Here is a 23,098-nt window from a genome sequence, read left to right as displayed (position 1 = left end):
ATGAAAGACATATACCACAATTTCTGCTGTATTCTATTGGTCACACAGACCAACCCTGGTGGAATTTGGGAGGGGACTACACAAGAGTGTGAATAGTGGGAGACAAGAATCTTTGGGGGCCTCTCGGAGGCTGGGCTACTACAGCCACTGGGAAGCCTGTGTTCTCACTGGCCCCACATATGGATGCATCAATGTAGAAATCTGAGCCTGTCCTTTCACCTGGATTTCAGTCTACTTTCTTAGTAATGTACATTCAGTTATGCATGCAAGTACCATTTTGAAGTTAGATGCTGTAAAACCACGCACTTAAAAAAAAACTTTTTTGATATATGATTTATATACCTCTAAATTTACCCATTTAAATTGTTTTGAATATATTTGCAGAATTTTGCATCCATCGCCACAATCAATTTTAGATTTTTATTGCCACAAAAAGAAACCCCGCACCCCTCAGCCATCTCTCCCTAATTCCCCAATCCTCCTCCCCCCAACCCCAGCTCTAGGCAACTACTAATATACTTTCTGTCTTTGGAGATTTGCCTATTTTGGACATACAAATGGAATCATATAATATGTGGTCATTTGTGACTGGTTTCTTTAACTTAGCATAATGTTTTCAAGGTCCATCCATGTTGTAGCATGAATCAGTACTTTATTTCTTTTCATTGTTGAATAATATTTCATTGTATGGATGTATTTTATCTATCTATTCATCAATTGATGAATATTTGGGTTGTTTTCACTTTTTGGTTTTTACAAATAATGCTGCTGAAAACAAACATTTGTGCACAAATTTTTGTGGGGACATATGTTCTCATTTCTCTTGGGAATATACCTAAAAGTGAATTTTCTGGGTCATCTAGTTACATGTTTCACCATTTGAGGAACTGCTGGACTGTTTTCTACAGTGACTGTACAATTCACATTCCCCCAACCATATATGAGGGTTCCAATTTCTTCACATCCTTACCAACACTTGTTATTTATTGTCTCTGTTTTCATGATAGTTCTAATAAGATGAATAATGGTCCCCAACGATATGCAGGTCCTAATCCCTGGAACCTGTGTATGTGACCATATATGGAAAAAAGAGTATGCAGATGTGATTAAGTTAAGGATCTTGGGATGGGAAGATTATGCTGGATTATCCAGGTGGGCCCTAAATGCAATCATAAGTGTGCTTAAAAGGAGTAGTTACTAAGAAGAAGATTTGACTATAGAGAGAAGAAGGGAGGCAAGGTGACTATAGAGGAAGATATTAGGATGATGTTGCCACAGCCAAGGAATGCCAGCAGTGGACAAAAGCTGGAAGAAGCAAGGAACAGATTCTCCCCCAAGCCTTTGGAGGGAGCGCAATCCTGGCAGCACCTTGATCTTGGCCCGGTAAAGCTATTTCAGATTTCCAGCCTCCAGAAATGTGAGGGAATACGTTTCTCTTGTTTTAAGCCACCAAGTTCGTGGTAATCTGTTACAACAGCCACGGGAAACTAACACGCTAGTCATCCTAGGCAAGTGTGAAGAGGTATCTCAATGTGGCTTTGGTTTGCATTTCCCTGATGGCTACTGACGTTGGGCACTTTTTTAGATGCTTATTGACCATTTGTATGTCTTCTTTAGAAAAATGTTCATTCAGATTCTTTGCCCTTTAAAAAAGGGTTATATGTCTTTTTATTATTGAGTTGTAAAAGTTCTCAATGTATTCTAGATATACATCCCTTGCTAAATATATGATATGCAAAAAATTCTCTTTTTTGGAGTTGTCTTTTCAATTTCTTGATAGTGCTCTTTGAAACACTAAGTTTTTAATTTTGGTGATGCTCAGTTTTGTTGTTGCTTTGTTGCTTTTGCTTTTGGTGTCATATCTAAGAAACTATTGTCAAATCCAAGGTCATGAAGATTTACACCTATGTTTTCTTTTAAGAGTTTCATAGTTTTGCTCTTATAGTTAAGTCTACGATCCATTTTGAGTAAATTTTTCTATATGGTGTGATGTAGGAGTCCAACTTGATTCCTTTCCACAGCGTTAGAAAGTATTTTTTCCCTGCTGAATAGTGTTAGAACCTTTGTCAAAATCAATTTACTGTAAATGTGATGGTTTATTTCCAGACTCTCCAGTCTATTCATTGATCTACCTGTATATATCTCTTTATGCCAGTAACTCGCTGTTTTCATTACTGTAGCTTTATGGCAAGTTTTGAAATCAGGAAGTCTGAGTCCACTAACTTTGTACTTTTTCAATATTGTTTGCCTGTTCTGAGTCCCTTGGATTTTTATGTAAGTTTGACAATCCACTTGTTTAACTTCTGCAAAGAAGTCAGCTACAATGCTAGGGATTGCACTGAATCTGTAGACCAATTAGGGGAGTATTGCCATCTTAATAGTATTGTCATCTGATCCACGATTCATTTATTTGAGTCTTCTAAACTAAAGAAAACAGCAAGGTTTTCAACAAGATTTTAAAAAGTTTTGTAGTTTTCAGAATATAAATTTTGCATTTCTTTTCTTAAATTTATTGTTAGGTATTTTATTCTTTTTGATGCAATTGTAAATGGAATGTTTTCTTAATTTCATTTTCAGTTTGCTCATTGCTACTGTATAGAAATACAATTTTTTTTGTGTGTATTGTGTATATCCTACCTTGCTGAACTATGTCTTAGTTCTAATAGTGTTTTTAGTGGATTCTTTAGGATTTCCCATACAAGATCATGCCATCTGCATATAGAGATAAATGTACTTCTTCCTTTCCAATCTAATAGCTATTCTCTTTTTAAAAATTTTTCTTGGCTAGTTGCTCTGGCCAAAACCTCCAGCACAAAGTTGAGTAGAAGTGGTGAGAGTACACATCCTTTTCTTATTCCTGATATCAGGATAAAGCACTCTTTCACCATTGAGTATGATGTTAGCTGTGAATGTTTCATAAATGTTCTTTATTTATCATGCTGGGGAAGTTACCTTCTATTCCTAGTTTGTTGAGTGTTTTTATCATTAAGAGGGGTTAAATTTTGTCAGAGGCTTCTTTTGTGTCTATTAAGATAATCCTGTGTTTTTTCTCAATTATAATATTGATACAATGTATTACATTAGTTGAGTTTCATATGTTGAACTATGCTTGCATTCCTGGAAAAAATCCTCCTTGGTAATAATGTGTAATCCTTCTAATATGATGCAGGATCCAATTTGCTAGTATTCAGTCAAGGATTTTTGTGTGTACTTTCACAAGAAATATGGGTGTGTAGCTTTTTCTTTCTTGTGATGTCTTTTTCTGCTCTTGGTATCAGGTGATATTGGCCTTATAGAATGAGTTGGAAAGTGTTCCTTTCTATTCTGCTTTGTGAAGAATTGGTATTAAGTCTTTAAATGTTTGGTATAATTCGTCAGTGGAGCCATCTAGTCTTGGACTTTTCTTTGTTGAAAACTCTTGATTGCTGATTCAGTCTTTTCATTTGTTATATATCTATTCAGATTTCCTATTTCTTTTTAAAAAATTTTAACTGACATAAAAATTGCATATGTTTGTGGTATTCAACAGATGTTTTGAAATATGTACACATTGTGGAATGGCTAACTTGAATTAATGCATTACCTCATGTACTTTTTTTAATGGTAAGAACACTTAAAATCTACTCCCAGTAGTAATTTTCAAGTATACAAAACATTGTTACTAACTACAGTCACCATGTTGTACAATATATCTCTTGAACTTTTCCCTCCTGTTTAAATGAAATTTTGTATCCTTTGACCAACATCTTCCTAAACTTCCCATCTCTAGTCCCTGATAATCACCATTCTACTCTCAGTTTCTATGAGTGTGACTTTTTTGGATTCCACATATAAGCGAAATCATGTGGTATTTGTCTTTCTGTGCCTGGATTATTTCATTTAACATGATGTCCTCCAGGTTCATCTATGTTGTTGCAAATAACAAGATTATTTTTTTAAGGCTGAATAGTATTTCATTGTATATCACATTTTCTTTAACCATTCATCCACTGATGAACACTTAGATTGATCCCATATCTTGATTATTGAGAATAATGCTGCAATGAACATGTAACTGCAGAAATCTCTTCAACACACTGATTTCGTTTCCTTTGGATATGTACCTAGAAGTGAGACTGCTGGATCATATGGTAGTTCTACTTTTAATTTTTCAAGTAACTTTCATACTGTTTTTCCTAATGGTTGTACTAATGAACTTTCCCACCAATAATGTGCAAGGGTTTTCTTTTCTCCACATCCTTGCCAACACTTGAGATCTTTCTTCATTTTGATAACAGCCATTCTAACAGATGTGAGGTGATATCCCATTGTGGTTTTCATTTGTATTTTCCTGATGATTGAGCATCTTTTCATATACCTGTTTACCAATCATATGTCTTTTTTTTTTTCTTTTAGCACCTCCAGAAAAGAAAGTACCTCTGCTTTTGAGAAACGTCTATTCAGATCCTCCCCCCCTTCTTTTAAATGTATATTTCTTTTTCAGTCAGTTTCAGTAGTTTGTGCTCTCTTGGAATGTATCCATTTTATCTCAGTCATCTAATTCATTAGCATACAGTTGTCCAAAGTATTTACTTATAATTTTGTATTACTGTAAGGTTAATAAGAGTTCCTCTTCATTTTTTAATTTAGTTATTTGAGTCTCCTCTCTTTTTTTATGGTCATTTTATCTATAGGTTTGTCATTATTGTTGATCTTTTTGAAGAACCAACTTTGATTCTGTTTATTTTTTCTAGTGTTTTTCTATTCTGTACTTCATTTATTTCTATTTTAATCTTTATTATTTTCCTCCTTCTGCTCATTTTAGGCTTAATTTGCTCTTTTATCCAGTGTCTTAAGGTGAGATGTATAATCTGTCTCATCCTGGGAGAACTGAGTTTGTCTTGGAGGGCAGACCTGAGGTGTCATTGCCCTCGGCAAACTGCTCCCTGCATCCCAGCTGCTCTGGCAGGAGCAATCCTGCCTCAGCACCTCCGAAGAGCAAAAGCCAAAAACCTTGGTGACATCCATGTTGTGTTAAGTTTGCAGGCCAGCAGTATGCTGGCATTGTGCAGCTCCAGCCTGGAAAAGCTGCAGGCACCAGGGCAGCTCAATGGGCTGCACCTGGAGGAGCTGTAGGAGCGAGGTTGCCCAATGCTTTAGGGGTCCAGGCGCCCCAGTGTGCTTAACATTTGCCTTGTTTGGGTTTTGGATTTGTTTGGGGCCTGTTTTTCCTATCTATTCCTCCCTTTTGGAATGGGAATGTGTACCCAATGTCTGTCCCACTGCGTCTTGGAAGTAGATAAACTTGTTTTTGACTCATAAAGAGTTCACGGCTGGAAGGAGTTTTGCCTTTAGTCTCAGATGAAAATTTGGACTTTTGACTTGGTGCTGCAACAAGCTAAAGACTTTTGGGACTGGGATGGAATGTGTAATATGTGAATGTAGGGTCATTTATCCTCGCTAAGGGAACATCACAGAAGATTCTGAAAGCATAGATTGTGGGGTGAGGGACCCTGAAGGGGAGGATTGTTGGGAAAATAGAGTAGTTTGGTCAGGCTCTCCTCACCTCAGGGCTGGTTGGGGGTGTTTCAGTAAACAAATTGTGTGTGTGTGTGTGTGTGTGTGGGTGGGTGGGTGGGTGGGTGGAGTTAGTGTGCATGCGTGGTGCCATGGCTTGGCTGGCGACTGCCTTGGGCGGACACTGCTCCGTGCAGCCATGCCTTTCCAACCTGCAGCTTCCAAGGACCTGTTTGCTGGTTACCTAGCATATAGACCTGTGTGTAAGGGGTCTGATGACCCAGCCTGGTGGGTGAGGGGTCTGGTGACACAGCCTGGCATTTGAGAGGTCTGGGGACCCAGCCTGGCATGTGAAGGGTTTGTGACCCAGTCTGTGAACGGGCTTGAAGGGTTTGTGAGCTCCAGACCCAGGCCTAGCTTGACAATTCGCTACTTGGCAGGATTACGGGCAGGTAAAAGAGCCCGACAGATGTTTATAAGGTGACCTTACCCAATGATAAGTCATTTATCCATAGGTTAATGTCCTCTGCATTAATGAGTACAGAGCCTCCACTGTTCTAAAACTAGGTCATGGGCACATTTCTGCTAGCTTGTGGCACTCAGTCAGGAGTTGACACTGATGTTCACTTCAATGTGTTAGTGCTACAGGGTACACAGTGCATCGGAACTACTGAAAGGAAGATTCCTTATTAAGCAATGCACCTTGTCACAGAGACCTCTTCATTAGTTTATATGAAAAACACATGGCTTTAGTTAATCTAAAACCTTGATGCATAAATTGAGTGATACAGTTTTATGATGATTTTGTTTTTCTTAAAAAGCAAGGTAAGAATTCTCATATCTTAACAATTTGAAAAACATCTGTTGGGGCATAGGTCCTTGGGGCATAGGTTTGAGTGCATGGCTGTGCCAGGCAGAAGCCTGAGGCAGTAAATGCCAGCCAAGTTGGTGGTGCTGCCCATGCACACTAACTCCCCCCCCCCCCCCACAATTTGTTACTGAACCACCCCCAACCAGCCCTGAGGCATGGAAGCCTGATTAAATTATTCTATTTTCCCAATGACATCTCTTTCCCCACTGTCATCTCTCTCCCCTTTTCTCTATGTAACAAATGAGTCAGAGGAATCTTAATTCATTTAAGTAGATCCACGTCAGATTTTCTGCTAAAAAAAAAAAAAAAAAAAGAAAGATGCCATTCTGTGGTCCAAGTCACCAGCACACTTTATAAACTCTTTTCTGGGGTTTTATTATCACAAGAGACTTCCACCACGCAGGTGATGAAGAGCCTGCTTTGCCGTCAAGGGAGCTGAGCCAGGCCGTTTCCTTCCCTTCCTCTCAGTTTTTCTGATGGATTTGTCCTGTCATTCCAGAAATATTCTCAAGTAGTCTTTAAAGCCCTAATAACCTGCTCTTCCCAGAATAATAGAAATGAGCTAATCACTCATCTCAGGGGCACCTCAGGAGTGAAAAGAATCACAAACTACACATGTCCTTTTCTGCACCTATCCAGTGGTGGTAGAAGTCTCGTGAACTTCACTCCAGGGAATCCGGTGCTGGATTGGTGCCCAGTCAATCCACACATTTGTTTTTAACTGGCAGCTGCATTTTTCATGACAGGCATTTCTCACGTCTGCTTAAAGTGTTTGTAAAATGAATGCACCACAGGAAATCTAAGGGAAATTTTTTGACAAGTTCTTGAAGTTTTCTATTTTTAGACACCTAAATTTCATTCCACAAACAGGAAACTAAGAGCACTGACTCATGTATATAGAAAGCTTTATCATAATACTACATTACATGTGCTATTCAGAGATGCACAGGTTTTATAAGAGACTCTGATTGTCAATACTCATATAAAAGTTTATGACTTTCTAGGTCTTGTTCATTCTCAGGGTTCCCCTTAGTCATCATGAAAGACTAGAAATGTGGTGAGCACAGCACATTTTAGCTGGCTTGGAGATTGTCAGAGGAGCTGGCCATGGCAGTGATTTCCCTTCCTAATTAGTGTTTGAAAGTCCAAGCAAAATTAAGAATCATTTACTGACTACTTTGTATAAGGTATTGTACCAGGCTTCAGGCAATATGACCAAGCAGCAAAGCCTTTCCCTTGCTCTCAGGTAGCTTGCAACCTACTAGCATGACAGACATAAATATACTTAATATAACTATATGGAAGAAAGATATTAATAGTGCAAGATGGCAATACAACCTGTTGTGGAATAATAGTTTGTTCTGTATTAAATGGACTATATTGTGTTGCTTGATCTGAGTTTATCAGAGGGAGAAAATAATTCAAGCTTGAGTCACAAAGAAAGGCCTGGTAGAGAGCAGAAAGGACGCAGAATGAAGAGCATCTGTGCTAGCGATGCTGCTTTCTGCTTCTCTAAAGAAATAGACTTTATGTCACTTAACATGTCCCCAAGTATCAGAATTGCCATTAATCAATATGTTAATTTTCTAATTATAGAATTCTTTATTTCCTGAAAGCAATCTCTCCCCTCCTTGGCCCTTCCAATTCCAAACCCTGTGCCATGGCGTGGTTCTGCTGGGAAAAATGAGAAAGAGCTTTCTTGCTATTTTCCACCAGTGTCTTTGGCTTCAACCTTAGAAATTGTTCTGGTGAATGAAGCTTTATGGGCTGTAGTCAGCAGAAAGACAGAGCTAATAAAGCCCTCCCACACGGGAAGATAACAGGCACATTTTTCACAGCGTCACTCCAAGATTGAGAAGTTGAAAAGCTGGCTCAGATTCCTAGAGGAGGTAACAGTCAAGCTCCAGATTTACAGCACGCATCTATCAGTGTCTTTTCAGACAAAACCTTTCTCAGCTATGATTGCTCTATCACTCCATGATGGGTATGAATGAAAGGGGCCAAAGTGGTCCATCCATTGGGCTGCCATTTAAGGTCCCCTGACTTCCAACAAGTACTGACTAATTATGCATAATCTAGCATCTCTCCTGTGAAAATGAAGGGGACAGGTGTATTTGCTGTGATTGGTATCATAAGGTCTATTTAGTAATTCAGTTGGGTTGATGATAATTCTGCATAGATAAAATGTCTTACTCATATATAATAGAAATACATAGCACACATATTTTAAATCCCTCTATACCCACAAATATAGTCCTTGGTAGCTTGACCCTGCTTGTAAATCCTACATTTTTTCCCTCTTTTGAAGGTTGCTGAACATTGAGAATGAGATGATCAAATTTGCCATTTACTATGCTGGAATTGCTGCTGCAGTACTTATCACGGGATATTTTCAAGTTAGTAGCTCCTCTGTTTTATTTATAGATCAACATCTGGGCTCAAAGGCATTACAATGAAGTGCAAAGTGTTGTTACCCTTCAAGCTATTCAGAAACTCTAAGAACTGCAGTTCTATTTTGGGAGAACATGAGAGAAGGGGAGGGATTCTTCCTCTCAGGCAGACAACTGAAGAGCACACAAGCAGTTGTCCAGAGAGATGGAGAACAGACTTTGAGTTGTGATGTCCTGTCCTCCTCTGCCCTTGCATATTTAGTCCTCTTTTCTACACTCAGAAATGGACAGTTGTGGGTGTGTTTTGTAGGGGAAGGATGAGCAGCCTGGAGAAAGCTAGGCATGGGGGGTGGGGTGGAGGAAAGCAAAATTTGCTCTCTTTTTCTCTTACATTGCTTAAAGTCTCACCAAACTGCATTCCAACCCAAATTCTGTAAATCTAAATCTAAAGCATATTCTAGATTTAAGTGATGGGAGGGTTTAAGATTACTTAATCCTTATTTAAAAAAGAAAAATATTTCATCTTTGCCTTCTTCCGTAGAAAAAATAACAAATTCCCTCCCGTTCATTCAAGAATTCTAGATAGTGTTAGTTGTAAAGAGAAATAAATAAATGTTTCCCACTCTGGCACTGGGAGTTTGCATGACAGGCTTTTTTTAGTTAGGGGAGATCTATCAGTGGGTTACATTCCCTGCTTAGGTCATAATTTTTGTCTTCTATTTCTTGAAAATCATTGCCTGAAAACTGCATGAATGCTTGTAGCAGACCTCCCAGGGAAAAATTCACTGAGAAGTGGCATGCAAAAATCTCAGAGCAATAATGTCTTATTTTTGGCTCTGTGAGACTTATTTTACACATGAAGAAAGTGAACCTCAGTAGGGTGATGTTCAAAAGTCGTGGGCCTCTTAAGTATCAGAGCTAGATTCAAACCCAAAGCTCAGGCTTCCCTGTCCAAAGAAGAAATTAACGAATATTTGTAACATCGAGGCGCTCAACATTCCTTTATCTATTTCCAGATATGCCTTTGGGTAATTGCTGCAGCTCATCAGATACGGAAAATAAGAAGAATCTACTTTAGGAAAATAATGAGAATGGAAATAGGATGGTTTGACTGCAATTCAGTGGGAGAGCTGAACACAAGATTCTCTGAGTAAGTAGATGGTGGAACAATGTTTCCATGTATAGTTTTGGGATAATACAACTCCTATTTCTAAATTTAACAATTTGAAAACATTTTCAGTTATTTTTGATACATTTTATCTCTTAAGTTGGGCTTTCATAGGTGGCATAGCTTTTTAATAAGAAATACCTTATCAAATATGGTCATTAAAAACTGAAAGTCAGGATACTGCAATTTAGTTTGTAGGCCCTTGATTGAAATATTAGAAATGAAGTATTATAGAAGAGAGTTAAAAGAGGTAGGGTTAATTGGCCTCAGAAGGAGAAATTGAGCGATGTCACAATCTGTGTATATACGAAGAAAAACAATACAATTAGAAATAGTGATCTTACTATATCTGTGGAGGCAATTTCTACACATTAAAACAAAACAAAACAACAACAAAGAAAACAAAAATAGTTTGAAAAAGATGCAAACTAAAAAACTGGATTTAAATCTAGTTTATACCTAAATACTAGTTTGGGTCATTAACAGTCTCGCAGAAATTCTGAGTGAGTTATACAACCAGTTGAGTCCCATTGAACTGAACTTTGAGGACCTATGTAAGACCCTCAGTGTATTGTGAAAATAAAGCAGACTGAAAATTGGAGCCCCTAGATTACACTAATTGTTCTGCCTCTTACTTACTGTGACCTTGAACAGATACTTAACCTTGCTAGAATACAATGGTGTCATTTTCAGGTAATGTCATAGGTTCTTTCTTGCTTTCTCTCCCAAGCCCTATTTGCTCCATCTGGACAAGAGATTAAGGGAATGTTCTCAGGAATATGAATTTAATATAATTATTTTCAACCAATATTCTGGAGCACTTACCTGTGCTCCTGTTCTTAAGGAATTTAGAGCCTAGTAGAAGGGATAAGAGGAGCAAAGAAATAAAATAATCAGAACTAACACATTGATTACTTATTATACGATAAGCACCATTCTACAGGCTTTGCATACATTAACTAATTTAATCCTCATTACTACCCCCTGGGTAGGTTTTGTTATTATCCTCAATTTATAGATGATGAAATTGAGGTGCAAAAAGGTCAGTAACTTGCCCAAGAAAAGCTTGTATTTAAATTAAGAGAGTCTGGCTCCAGAGTCTGTGCTCTTAACCACTGTTCTATACTGCCTATAAGCAGAATGCAATAATTACATACATACACATACACAAATATACAGACTAGTTATATTACAATGGAAACATAGGGAGGAAGATGTTACCTCTTCCTGGGGGATTATATGAGGTTTATGAATGAGGCGGTATGTGAATAGAACCTTGAGGCTGAAAGGATTTAGCAGGCATGAAGAAGGAAAGAAGGGCTCTTTGGGACAGACCAAGGATATTAGCTACAAGAAAAAAAGAGACAGATAACATGGTTTCTAAAAGCCTTTATCAACGTTGAATGGATACCAGTTGGGAAAGCTGGGTTAAGGGCAAACTTAGTTGGCTTTGAGGAGAGAGGCTTGAAAACATCCCAAGGTACAGCAGATTTTCTGAGATATGAAAGGCTGTTATCTTACCCAAGGGCAATGTACAGAGATGGGAATGTTTAGAAAGGAAAGACTGAGATTTCTCAGCAAGAAATTTGAATTGACCAAATTCAGTTTTAGTGATTAAAGCCTGTCTTGTTTCTAGTGATATTAATAAAATCAATGACGCAATTGCCGACCAAATGGCCCTTTTCATTCAGCGCATGACCTCAGCCATCTGTGGGTTCCTGTTGGGATTTTACAACGGTTGGAAACTGACCTTGGTTATTATTTCTGTCAGTCCTCTCATTGGAATTGGAGCAGGCGTCATTGGTTTGGTAAGAATGTCTTTTTGCCTATCTCCATGGGAAGACATTTGCACTCATAAACAGCCAAAAATGTGAAGCTTGATCCCTTTCTCCTGAAAATGTTTAATCATCATAATTATCACTGTGTTGGTTTATTTTGATTGTTCCCCTGTTTCAAATAACATTCTATAGAGTAAGAATTAATAATGTCTTAATAAGGTAAATATTATTTTGTTAACAGCAAGCAACTACATTTATTAAGTGTCTACTATTTTGCCAAGCAAATTAGCAGTTTCATATTCACTATCTTTAAATGCTTACAACAATCTTGTATAGTAAGTACTAATACCACTTTAAATAAAGGAAACTGAGGCTCAGAGACTTGCTTGAGAGTGCACAGCTGGCAGAGCAGGATTCAAGTTCAAGGGGGCCTGACTCCAAATCCTCACCTTCTCTCCAATATACCTATAGCTCTTTGTTTTCTCCCAAGATCAGATGCTCCCCTCAAAAAGACACAACAAACATACCCAGATCAGTAACAAGCATGGAAAAGAGATTTCTGCAATTACAACTGTGTTCTCTGTTTCAACTGATCGGTTTCAAAAAAAAGGTTACCTAACGCATTCTGAGCATTATCCCCGTCACAGTCTGTTCCCCAGGTATTCCAGGCCAAGACAAAGTTAGAAATAGGAATTTTGAGTCACCCCAGTTAAAAACACTCATAAGGATTGAGAAATTATTGTTTCTTATTGAGCAGCCACATTAGATAGCAGGCCATGGGATCAGGCACACTAACAATTTGTAATAAATGAGAAAAGAATTTAAGTGAAAAGCTGTAGTCAAGCATCACTGAGCAACAGGTACCAGTCTTCATGATGATATTGTCTAGCAAAATATTCTCACAATCTGTGTCTATATTATTCAAACATTTCCCAGGTAATGTAGAAAGTGGTTTAAAGTGACTGTAGCAAAGAGCTCACTCCACTTCACTAGGCTCTACCACGAATAAGTTGTGTGACTCAAGAAAAATACATTCGACCTATCAAACCTAATTTTTCTCATCTTTAAAAAGGGATAATACCTCTCAAAGTCACTGTGATGATTCAGGGCATAATCCATGTTATGCACTTAAGCACATTATGGCACTGAATCAATTACTAAAGAGATTCTCCCCCACCCCGCAATCTACTATATCATGCAAGCTTTACAGCAGTCTTTTCTACCAAACACTTTCAATTATACTTCAGGAAACCCTCAGATTCCACAGAGGGGCTTTAAGGGTTTCTGCAAGCATTTGATTCAGGTTTTTTTCTTCAAATACATTTAGTCTCTTTCTTCAAACCTGTGATAAATTAATATACACACTCGAATGGATCATAGGCTACATTTTAACATGTCGGAGACTAAAAACATAGCCTGATTCACTTGGCTTTAAACAGGTTTACAGTACAGTTTCTCTTTTTTGTCTCAGTGCCCATGTTGTAACTTCTCATAAATGTGTCACTGATTTGGAATGTGGTAACTCTGCACTGTCTTGTTGCATTCAGATCTGTGCATGTTTGTTACTGCAAAATGACACATGCAACTTCATTAAGTTCAGTTCAAAGGCAGAGATGAGCAACATATGACACATTAAAAGTTATCATGGTTCTGTATGCTTTTGTCTAACCTTTATATTTATACTGAGAAACACGAGCAATTGTTAAGTATTTCCTAATACATGCCTTTTAAGCTCCTGTATCAGTTTAATTGAAGTGTCCTGAGATTATTTAATGTGCAAATACGATAAAAACATATTATTCGCAACTACTTAATTTTCTCATTACTGTGCTGCCAATACATATTTCAGGAATAAATTAGATGAGGAGTGTGTTAAAAACAGCCACATCATTATAAAGCCCATGTGCAAATTTAATGTTGATAAAAATAGCCTCACTTTCCTTAATGTTGCCTTTTCAATTCACAAATTTTATAAAATGTGGACTGACAAATATACTATAAAAAAACCCTATTTTTACTTATTTTGTACCTTAGAAGTCTATGTAAGACTTTGTTTGATAAGAGCTTTGCTGCTAAACATTTGGAAAAACTATTGGTAGACAAATTCCCTTAGTCTAACTATTATTTATTTTTTAGATTTCCGAGTTAGTTGATTTTCCACAACATTTGCTTTTCCCCCTTCTTGTTTCTTAATCTGTTCCACTGGTTTCTTTGGGGGCTAATTTTGACTAGGATTCAATCCACACTCAATTTTAGAAAAAGTAATTTGTTTACTATTAAGCGCAGATGTCTTTTCATTTTCTTTTGTAAAAATCAAAGCTATAATTGAGACCCTACAGATGAGTCAAAATGGTGCAATATTTGCCTGAACCTTTCTCCTCCAGAATTACCTCTGCAACATCATGCCTTTGCATGCTTTGATCCTTTCTCTTGTTTTATACCCTAACCAATCATGATGTCTGCACAAGCCTCTGGTCTTTGCCTCTGGGTTTTGTCTATAAACTGCAATGGCCTTTAGCTAATCTCAGTGAAATATAACATGGTTTGACTTGAAAACTTCATTAATGTAAATAAATACACTTTAGTCTCACAGAATGACCCATTTAAAACTTAGTCTGTGAAAGGGTTTTTGAGCCTAAATTTTAATGGAGTCATTTTGATATATCAACAACCAAACATCCACGGATGAGGTTTAAGATAGACCAAACTTGGACCAAATTCTTTCCTCCTGTGAATAATGTTACAGTGAGAATTGAGTCTTGTTTTAACCATACTACAGGTTTACTCTGTTAAATGAATGACTGAATGATGGGCTATTTACCTAATTACCTGGTCTTTACATTTTCTCTTCTTCTTCTGGATTTTAGAGTGTGTCCAAGTTTACAGACTATGAGTTGAAGGCCTATGCCAAAGCAGGGTCGGTGGCTGATGAAGTCATCTCATCTATGAGAACAGTGGCTGCTTTTGGTGGTGAGAAAAAAGAGGTTGAAAGGTTGGTTAACTGGAATGACTGCCACTTTCCTGAACTTCATCAATTAGCACAGTACCTTGGATGTTCCCTACTTTGTATGAAGTGGCAGACACACCTTGATCTACAGTCTCCTGAGGGAGCATTTTTTCAAGAAGTAGCTAAGCAGAGTAGCAGGGTAATTTAGATTGGTCAAGAACTGCAAGAAGTCCCAAGCCTTTAGCAATGTGTTTTTGAAGATGTTGTAGTTGATGATTTTTAGAAAGCCAACTTAGGATAGATACTTATTTCAAACTTGGATGGTACATATTATATGTATGTGTGCATATTATACCTCATACCAGTCTATAACACCATTTGCTGCTATTTAAGAAAAACCTACATGAAACGTTACAACTGATACCATAAGTGACTACTATGAACAATTATTTGCTAACAAACTGAATGATCTAGAAGAAATGGATAAATTTCTAGAAACATACAACCTACCAAGGCTCAATCACAAAGAAATAGAAAATCTGAAATCTAAACAGACCAATTATGAGTAAGGAGATTGAATCAGTATTAAAGTCTTTTGTCAAAGGACATGATGCCTGCTGAGTTCTACCAAGCATTTTAAGAACTAGTACCAGTCCTTCTCAAACTCTTCCAAAAAATGGAAGAGAGGTAATAGTTCAAATTCATTTTACAAAGCCAGCATTACCCCCTGATACCAAAGCCAGACAAGGACACCTGAAAATTGTAGGCCAATATCCTTGATGAACATAGATGCAAAAATCCTCATCAAATTACTAGCAAACCAAATTCAAAAATACATTGAAAGGATCATTCACCATGATCAAGTGCGCTTTGTTCTTGAGATGTGAGGATGGTTCAACATATGCAAATCAATTAATGTGATACACCACATTAACAGAGTGAAAGACAAAAAACATGTGATGACCTCAAGAGCTGTCAAATAAACATTTAAAAAAATTCAACATCCTTTTATGATAAAAACTCTTGTTGTATAGAAGGAATGTACCTCAACACAATAGTGATCATATATGACAAGCCCACAGCTAAATTATACTCAGTGGTGAAAATTTGAAAGCTTTTTCTCTAAACTCAGGAACAAGACAAAGATGTCAACTCTTGCCACTTTTATTCAACATAGTACTGGAAGTCTTAGCCAGAGCAGTTAGACAAAAGAAAGAAATAAAAGGCATCCAAATCAGAAAAAAAGAAGTTAAATTGTTTCTGCTTTCAGACAACATGATCTTATATGTAGAAAACCTTAGACTCTACCAAAAACCTGTTAGAATAAATGAATTCAGTAAAGTCTTAGGATACAAAAACAACTTATAAAAGTTAATAACGTTTCTATGCACTAACAATGAACTACCAGAAAAAGAAATCAATAAAACAATCCCATTTACAATAACTACAAAAAAAAAAAAAAGAATAAATTTAAGCAAGGGGTAGAAAGATCTGTACACTGAAAACTATAAAACATTGAGGAAAGAAATTGAAGAAGATACAAATAAATGAAAAGATATTATATGATCACTGATTGGAAGAATTAATATTGTTAAAATGTCCATACTACCCAAAGCAATCTACAGATTCAATGCAATCCTTGTTAAAATTCCAATGATTTTTTTTCAGAAATAGAAAAAAATGACATTTTTTACAGAAGTAGAAAAAACAATCCTAAAATTTATATGCAACCACAAAAGACCCCAAATAGCAAAAGCAATATTGAGCAAAAAGAACAAAGCTGGGGGTATCACACTACCTAATCTCAAAATCTACTACAAAACCATAGTAATCAAAACCGCATAGTACTGGCATAAAAATAGACACATAGACCAATGCCACAGAATAGAGAGATCAGAAATAAATCCATGCACTATGATCAATTGATATTTTATAAAAATGCCAAAGACATGGTGAAAGGACTGTCTCTTGAATAAATGGTATAGGGAAAACTTGTTATCCACACAAAGAATAAAATTAGTCCCTTAAGTCATACCATATACAAAAATCAACTCAAAATGTATTAGAGACTTAACTATAAGACTTAAAACTATGAAACCACTAGAAGAAAGCGTAGGGGCATATGGGAAAAGCTTTTTGACACTGGTCTGGGAAATAATTGTTTGGATATGGCCACAAAAGCACAGACAAGAAAAGCAAAAATAGGCAGATGTGATTACATCAAACTAAAAATCTTCTGTATAATAAAGGGAGCAGTCGACAGAGTAAAGAGACAACCAATGAAATGGGAGAAAATATTTGCAAACCACACTCATACATCTGATAAGGGGTTAATATCCAAAATATATTCAAATCTCAAGCAACTCAATGGCAAGAAAACAAATAACCCAATTAAAAAATGGTCAAAGAACCTGAATAGACACTCCTCAAAAGAAATCATACAGCCAACAGGTAAATGAAAAGATGCTAAACATCACTAATCATCGGGGAAATGCAAATCAAAACCCCAATGAGATATCATCTCATGCCTGTTAGAATAGCTATTATTGAAAAAATGAAAAACAACAAGTATTGGGGAGTATGTAGAGAAAAAAGAACACTGGTATACTGTTGGTGTGAATGTAAATTAGTACAGCCATTACACAAAACGATATGAAGGTTCCTCAAAGAATTAAAGTAGAACCACCATATGATCCAGTGATGCCATTACTGGGTATATATTCAAAGGAAATGAAATCAATTTGTTGAGAGATATCTGCACTCATATGCATTACAGAATTGTTCACAGTAGCCAAGATATGGAATTGACCTAAGTGTCCATCAATGGAAGAATGGATACAGAATGTGATATATATACACAATGAAATTCAAGCCACCAAAACAGCACAGTGGTCAAAAATATGATTTTTTATTCTTTAATTTATCTGATATTTATTGAGTGCTTACCATGTGCCATGTACTGATTTTATAAAACAACCACCAACAGAATGCAAACTCTTATGTGTTGTAGATCTGGTAGGATGATGTTATTCTCAATTGCTACCAAATTCACCAAATAAAAAAGAGAATAGGATTTACAATCTCCAATTATCCTCTTTTCTTTTCTTTTTCTTTTTTAACTTTTTTCTTTTTTTTTGGTTTGTGAAGTGAGGTTACCTGATTTCTCATAAAAAATTTCAGTTACACATTTTCTTCATCATGATAGATATTATCTTTTCTTGTTAACAAAAAAGGCAGCGTGTTTTAAAAATAGTAGCAAACATAGGATAGACCTTTAGTTTGTGTCCTGTGAATGGGTAAAAGTTCTCCATGAATTCATTGTTTTGAGATGTAGGGAGGCAGTTTCACAATGTCTGAGCTGTAAGACAAGGCCCATTGTTAATGGCTAGATCATAGAATTACTGAACCCTAGTCCTGGCACTAAATTTCCACATAGTTTCAGTTATCCATGGCCCATGGCTATGAACCAGACCAGTTATGTCACAGCAGGCATCTTGGCTACAAAGCCGATCAGTGAATATAGGTAGATGAGTTATTCCAAACACTAGTTCCAAGTCTGGGTGGCTGTAAACACCCAAATAGTCTAACCTGTTTGTTTGGAGCCAATTACATTATTTTCTGATCGAAAACACGTCACGTGACTCAAGAAAACAATTCAAACTCAAATAGTACTAGATCCCTCCTGTCCAAACGTTTGTGTTGAAAATTTTTTTCTCTTGGCGTAAAGCTTACCCCACTGTTATTCATCCAAGCAGCAATCATCTCTATGAGGCTTTATTGAGTAGCATCTTTTCAACATGTTTTATTGCCAGTTTAAAACAAATTGTAAATAACTACACCGAGGTTATTGTAGATTTCTTTCCCTAAAGCTGCTCTCTGTTTGGGGTGACTTTATAATCATTGAGTAAAGCCACTGCATTGTGGCCTGTTTCAGATATTATAATTTGAGCTGCTGCTGCTGAAATTGATTCAAACATTTTCTCTCCACAGGTATGAGAAAAATCTTGTGTTTGCCCAACGCTGGGGAATTAGAAAAGGAATAGTGATGGGATTCTTTACAGGATACATGTGGTGTCTCATCTTTTTTTCCTATGCACTGGCCTTCTGGTATGGCTCCAAACTCGTCCTGGAGGAAGGAGAATATACACCAGGAACCCTTGTGCAGGTACTTTCATCTTGTTGATCTAGACATGACATTTCCTGCTGGTATCTCAGAAAAGTTCATGGATTGGGCATTTTGTTTATTACTTTAGTGTTGGAGGGAGGAACGCATCAATGATTTGATGGAGCCCATCTATAGCAACAAGCAACACTTAGGCATTTTGTAGGAAAGAGTTGCTGAGCATTTGAATTGATGAGACCAGCAATTTAATGATTTCCAGTCAACTGAAGATTTTATAGCTGTAAAAACAATGACTTTCTGACTGGGTCCAAGAGATAATATGCCATGAAAATGGAAAGTCAGTGATCTCTCAACTAAAAATTAACAGCTCATATAGTTGAGCTCAATAGACTGTACAAGATATGTGCTAATGGATGTATTTGTGAAACAGAATGAGTTACTAAAATACCAAATCCATAATATTCTCAACTGAACAGGTAAGGCAAACATATTTTATTGCTCACTTGTGCTATGCCATGCTGCAGCTATTGCCGTGGCTATGTTAATATTCAGTGTCTTTTCAGCTGCTCATTCAGTAAGTAATTGTTGAGCACCTGCTATGTGCCAGACCCATACAAACTGCAAGGGACTCAACAGTGAGCAAAAGAAATGTGATTTTTTTTGCTTTAATGGAATTTACAATGTAGTGGGGAAGATAAGCAATAATTAAAGAATCATGTAAATGCATAATGATAAATGATGATATGAGGATGTTTCAAAAAGTTCACGGAAAAAATTAAATTACAAGATTGTACAAATCTTTCCATGAACTTTTTGAAGTACCCTCGTATATGCTATAAAGTAGTTAATAGCAGTGAATAGCAGGGTGACCAGCTGTGGCGGGGATCAGAGAAAGCTTCTCATCCTGCTCCCTCTTTCAAGGTGTTTCTTTCCTCCTTAGCTCCAGCCCCCTCTCCTTACAGCTGGAATCCAGTCACTGTTCAGATTCTCAGCTGAATGGAACTTTCGCAATCAGGACTCCCATGATCATCCAGTCTTATTCTCTTTTATGGCATGCTCTACTTTTCTGTCAGAGCACTTAAGTGACATTGAACATTTGCATGTATTTACACTTGTCCCCACCCCTTTTTGTCCTCAGACAGGAAAGTCCATAAGGTCAGGGAGGTCAAAAACAAAATACTGGTTTCATTTGGTCTAGCAGGGAGATGAGAAGTAGTTTCATATAAGATTCTTAAGTAAGATGTTTTGGCTCCAAATTCTGGGTGAAACAAGCAACAATTAAACAACAACAACAAAAAATCAAAATCTTGTATACCAAGAATTTGCTAGCTGAAAGATTACAATTTGAGATCTACTGCTTTAATATAAACATATTTCTAGGGAAAATTAAATGGGATTTTGATTTACAAATATTAATGATTATCAGTGGTCAAGCCACAATTAATCTAAGCCACTGACATTGTTTCATTAAGAGCATGATAATATACTGAGAATGACTTTTTAAATTCAGTTCATCTTTGCAACATGAATAACCGACATCTCTTTGAACTTTGTTTAAAAAATTAAACATGATAAAACACATTAAAGTGTTTTGTAAACTTTAAAAGGATAGTATAGATGGAAAGTGTTACTATCATCATAATTTAACCACTTTCTTAATGACATAGGTATAGTTTTGCACATTGGAAAAGCCTGTGAAAGTTTTGCAGTCTGAAATCTGACTATAAAGTCCCTTGTCTTTATTGATTCAATTACTCCCAAGGACTTTTGACATTTACCAAACCAGGAATAACAGTAGTTGACGTTAGTCCCAGCTCCTTATATTTGCTCACTCTGCAGAAAGACAGGCACTGAGAAAAGCCCTCCTTCCTTTCATTCCATGCCTACAAGGAGAGGATGGAAGTATACATGAATACATGAATATACATGAGTATTCAGAGAGAAAAATGAATTGGTAAATTGAAAATTAAATAATACACAATTCCAGTTAGAATCACTGAATAAAATGCCACTTGGTAACTTTCTCTAGCAGGAAGCCATTGTATGGTTTTCATCTTTAAGTTTCTTGTCAATTGGTCTGTGGGCTACTCTATATCTTCTGTAAATAATTCATTCTTTCAACTGATATTTCTTGAGTACTTACGAAATGCAGACATGGCATACTATGTGTCTGTAACATTTTAATCATCAATTATTAACCTCCTACTCCTACCTCTTCCTGCAAACCTCTGCTTACACCTTAAGAAGTTCTTCTTTGGGAAAATGAAAGGCATCCTTTAACAGTATGACCCTTGTTCCCTTCTCTCTCTTTCTCTTGCTCATGAGTTCTTGGTGTACTTCTGCACAGCAGACAATGAGGGCTGAGTACGCTTGAGTGAGCTGTTTTAATCCGCTCAACTAATTAACAATTAGGTTAATTAAGTACATTTTTTGATGCACAAAATCTTTACTGGCTACACGGTAATTGGGCATACATGGTAAGTAGTTCACAAAAATGACTACAATTAGTATCATTTGTACACAGACAAAAAACACTCTGAGGTCTGTTAGGGAAAGATGAAGGGAAACTGAATTGTGTAGAGGGCTGCTCTTTCATGCCCCTCTTAAGTTTCAGGATTTAATAATAAAAGATAACAATAATAGAAAGCAACATTCATTCAGTGAGTACAAGGTGTCAAGCGCTGAGTGAGGTATTTAATAAAATTACTGTATTTAATGCTTATGGCTTCATTCTGTAATTGGTGCCATTACACTACCACTTAAGAAAAGAAATAGAGGACATCAGTTAAGAAATATGTGCCAAGTGGCAAGGAGTGAGATTTGAACTCAGGTCTCTGTGATTCTGGGGCTGATCCATTAACCATTGTTTTCCTGCCTCTGGGTCTGTCTTCCAAGGGGCCACAGACCCTTTTTTGTCCAGCACAACGTGCCCATAGATTGATGGTTCCACAGCAGTCTCTCTTCCCACACTACTGTCCCCAGGGCTAAGGAATGTGGTGTTCAGGGTGAAAAATGCTGCTCTGCTGGGATGTGTGCTAGCTACTGTGATGGCATTGGGCATGTGCCTCTATCCTGTCTCACTCCTCCCTAAGAACCTCCCGAGACACTTTCACCTGAGGTGGTGGCTTGCAAAGCCACGCTAAGCAAGGGCTTGACCCAAACCTCCATTTAGGCCTCCAGTGAGTCTGTCTAGACTCCAGACCAGAATTCAGCAAACTATGGCCCACAGGCCAAGTCCAGCCCACCACCCATTTTTTAGAAATAATGTATTATTGGGGCATAGCCACACTCATTTATATTGCCTGCGGCTACTTTGGTACCACATAGTAGAGCAGAGCAATTGCTTCAGTGCCTATATGGCCTGAAAAGCCTAAAATATTTACTGTTTAACCCTTTACAGAAAATGCTTGCTGACACCCGATCTAGGGCATGTGGAAGGTCCCATTGCTGAGGCAGGAAGACAACCGATGAGGGTGGTCTTAAGCAAATTAGACCACAAGAACTGTTCTGTCCGCTCCCTTTAGCACTTCCTAAGTGTGGGACTTTGATACTTCTTTTTCTTTTTTATCATCATCATCATCATCATTACTCTTATTTATGTGACTAACACTAATTAATTGTCTTTACACACATTATCTCATTTAATCCTCATAACAATCCTATGAAGTGTGTACTGTCATTATCCCTGTGTTCCAGAGGAAGAAACTGGGGTTTCAAAGATTAAGTAATCTGCCTATGGGAGAAAAAATCCACCACAACTGAGGAGAGGAGCAAGAACAGATGAAGAGAGAATGATTGTTCCATGCATAGGCCGGGGAATTTAGAGGGAAGGCATGTGTGGGCCAGCCCATCCCCTGCGTGGAGAAGCTCTGGCCCTGTTAATCATCCTGAAGTGTGAATGGAGAGCTTACGGGAGAGGGAGCGAGAGGGCTTGGATGCTGTGAGAAGCTCCATGGTCCAGCTGCTCCCACCACAAGGAAGAAAGAGTGGAGAGAGACTCTGGAGTAATTTCCCCTTATGTGATATAAACAGTGGGAAGAGTGTGGCCTATGGAAACCAGACTGAGATCATTTAATTATCTGAGAAAGATTACATTTGTGCAGGAGCCAGCCTTTAGTGTGGAAAGAGACAGTGGCCAATGAAACATCCTCCATGCTAGTGCAGGAGTAGGACCATTCTTTGCTTGACAGAGTGGACAGGAAGAGACTTGTGTTCCTCCCAGATGCCACCTTGAGGAACTGCCTCATTGCTTCTTCATCTTTATAAACAGTGCTGAGAAACACAGAGTGCTGTTTGGTAGGACGTAACGAGATGGCTGGGTTGGT

The 23,098-nt window shown here is 37.4% G+C and overlaps 1 protein-coding gene across 3 annotated transcripts in view; it reads left to right on the top strand.

The window, feature by feature from the left end:
• Positions 1 to 23,098, top strand: part of ABCB11 (ATP binding cassette subfamily B member 11) — a 76,294-nt gene that overhangs the window by 7,605 nt on the left and 45,591 nt on the right. For all 3 annotated transcript variants that reach the window (XM_063110941.1, XM_063110932.1, XM_063110922.1), the window contains exons 5-9: positions 8,676 to 8,763; positions 9,774 to 9,907; positions 11,562 to 11,733; positions 14,571 to 14,695; positions 18,641 to 18,815. In XM_063110941.1, coding sequence (XP_062967011.1) covers positions 8,676 to 8,763; positions 9,774 to 9,907; positions 11,562 to 11,733; positions 14,571 to 14,695; positions 18,641 to 18,815 — 694 coding nt within the window. The remainder of the gene's footprint in view (positions 1 to 8,675; positions 8,764 to 9,773; positions 9,908 to 11,561; positions 11,734 to 14,570; positions 14,696 to 18,640; positions 18,816 to 23,098) is intronic.

This window comes from Cynocephalus volans, chromosome 1 (genome assembly GCF_027409185.1).
Source record: "Cynocephalus volans isolate mCynVol1 chromosome 1, mCynVol1.pri, whole genome shotgun sequence".
In the NCBI taxonomy this organism is placed as follows: Eukaryota; Metazoa; Chordata; class Mammalia; order Dermoptera; family Cynocephalidae; genus Cynocephalus; species Cynocephalus volans.
The sequence above is the reverse complement of the archived record's forward strand: the minus strand, read 5'-3'. Positions and strand labels throughout refer to the sequence as shown.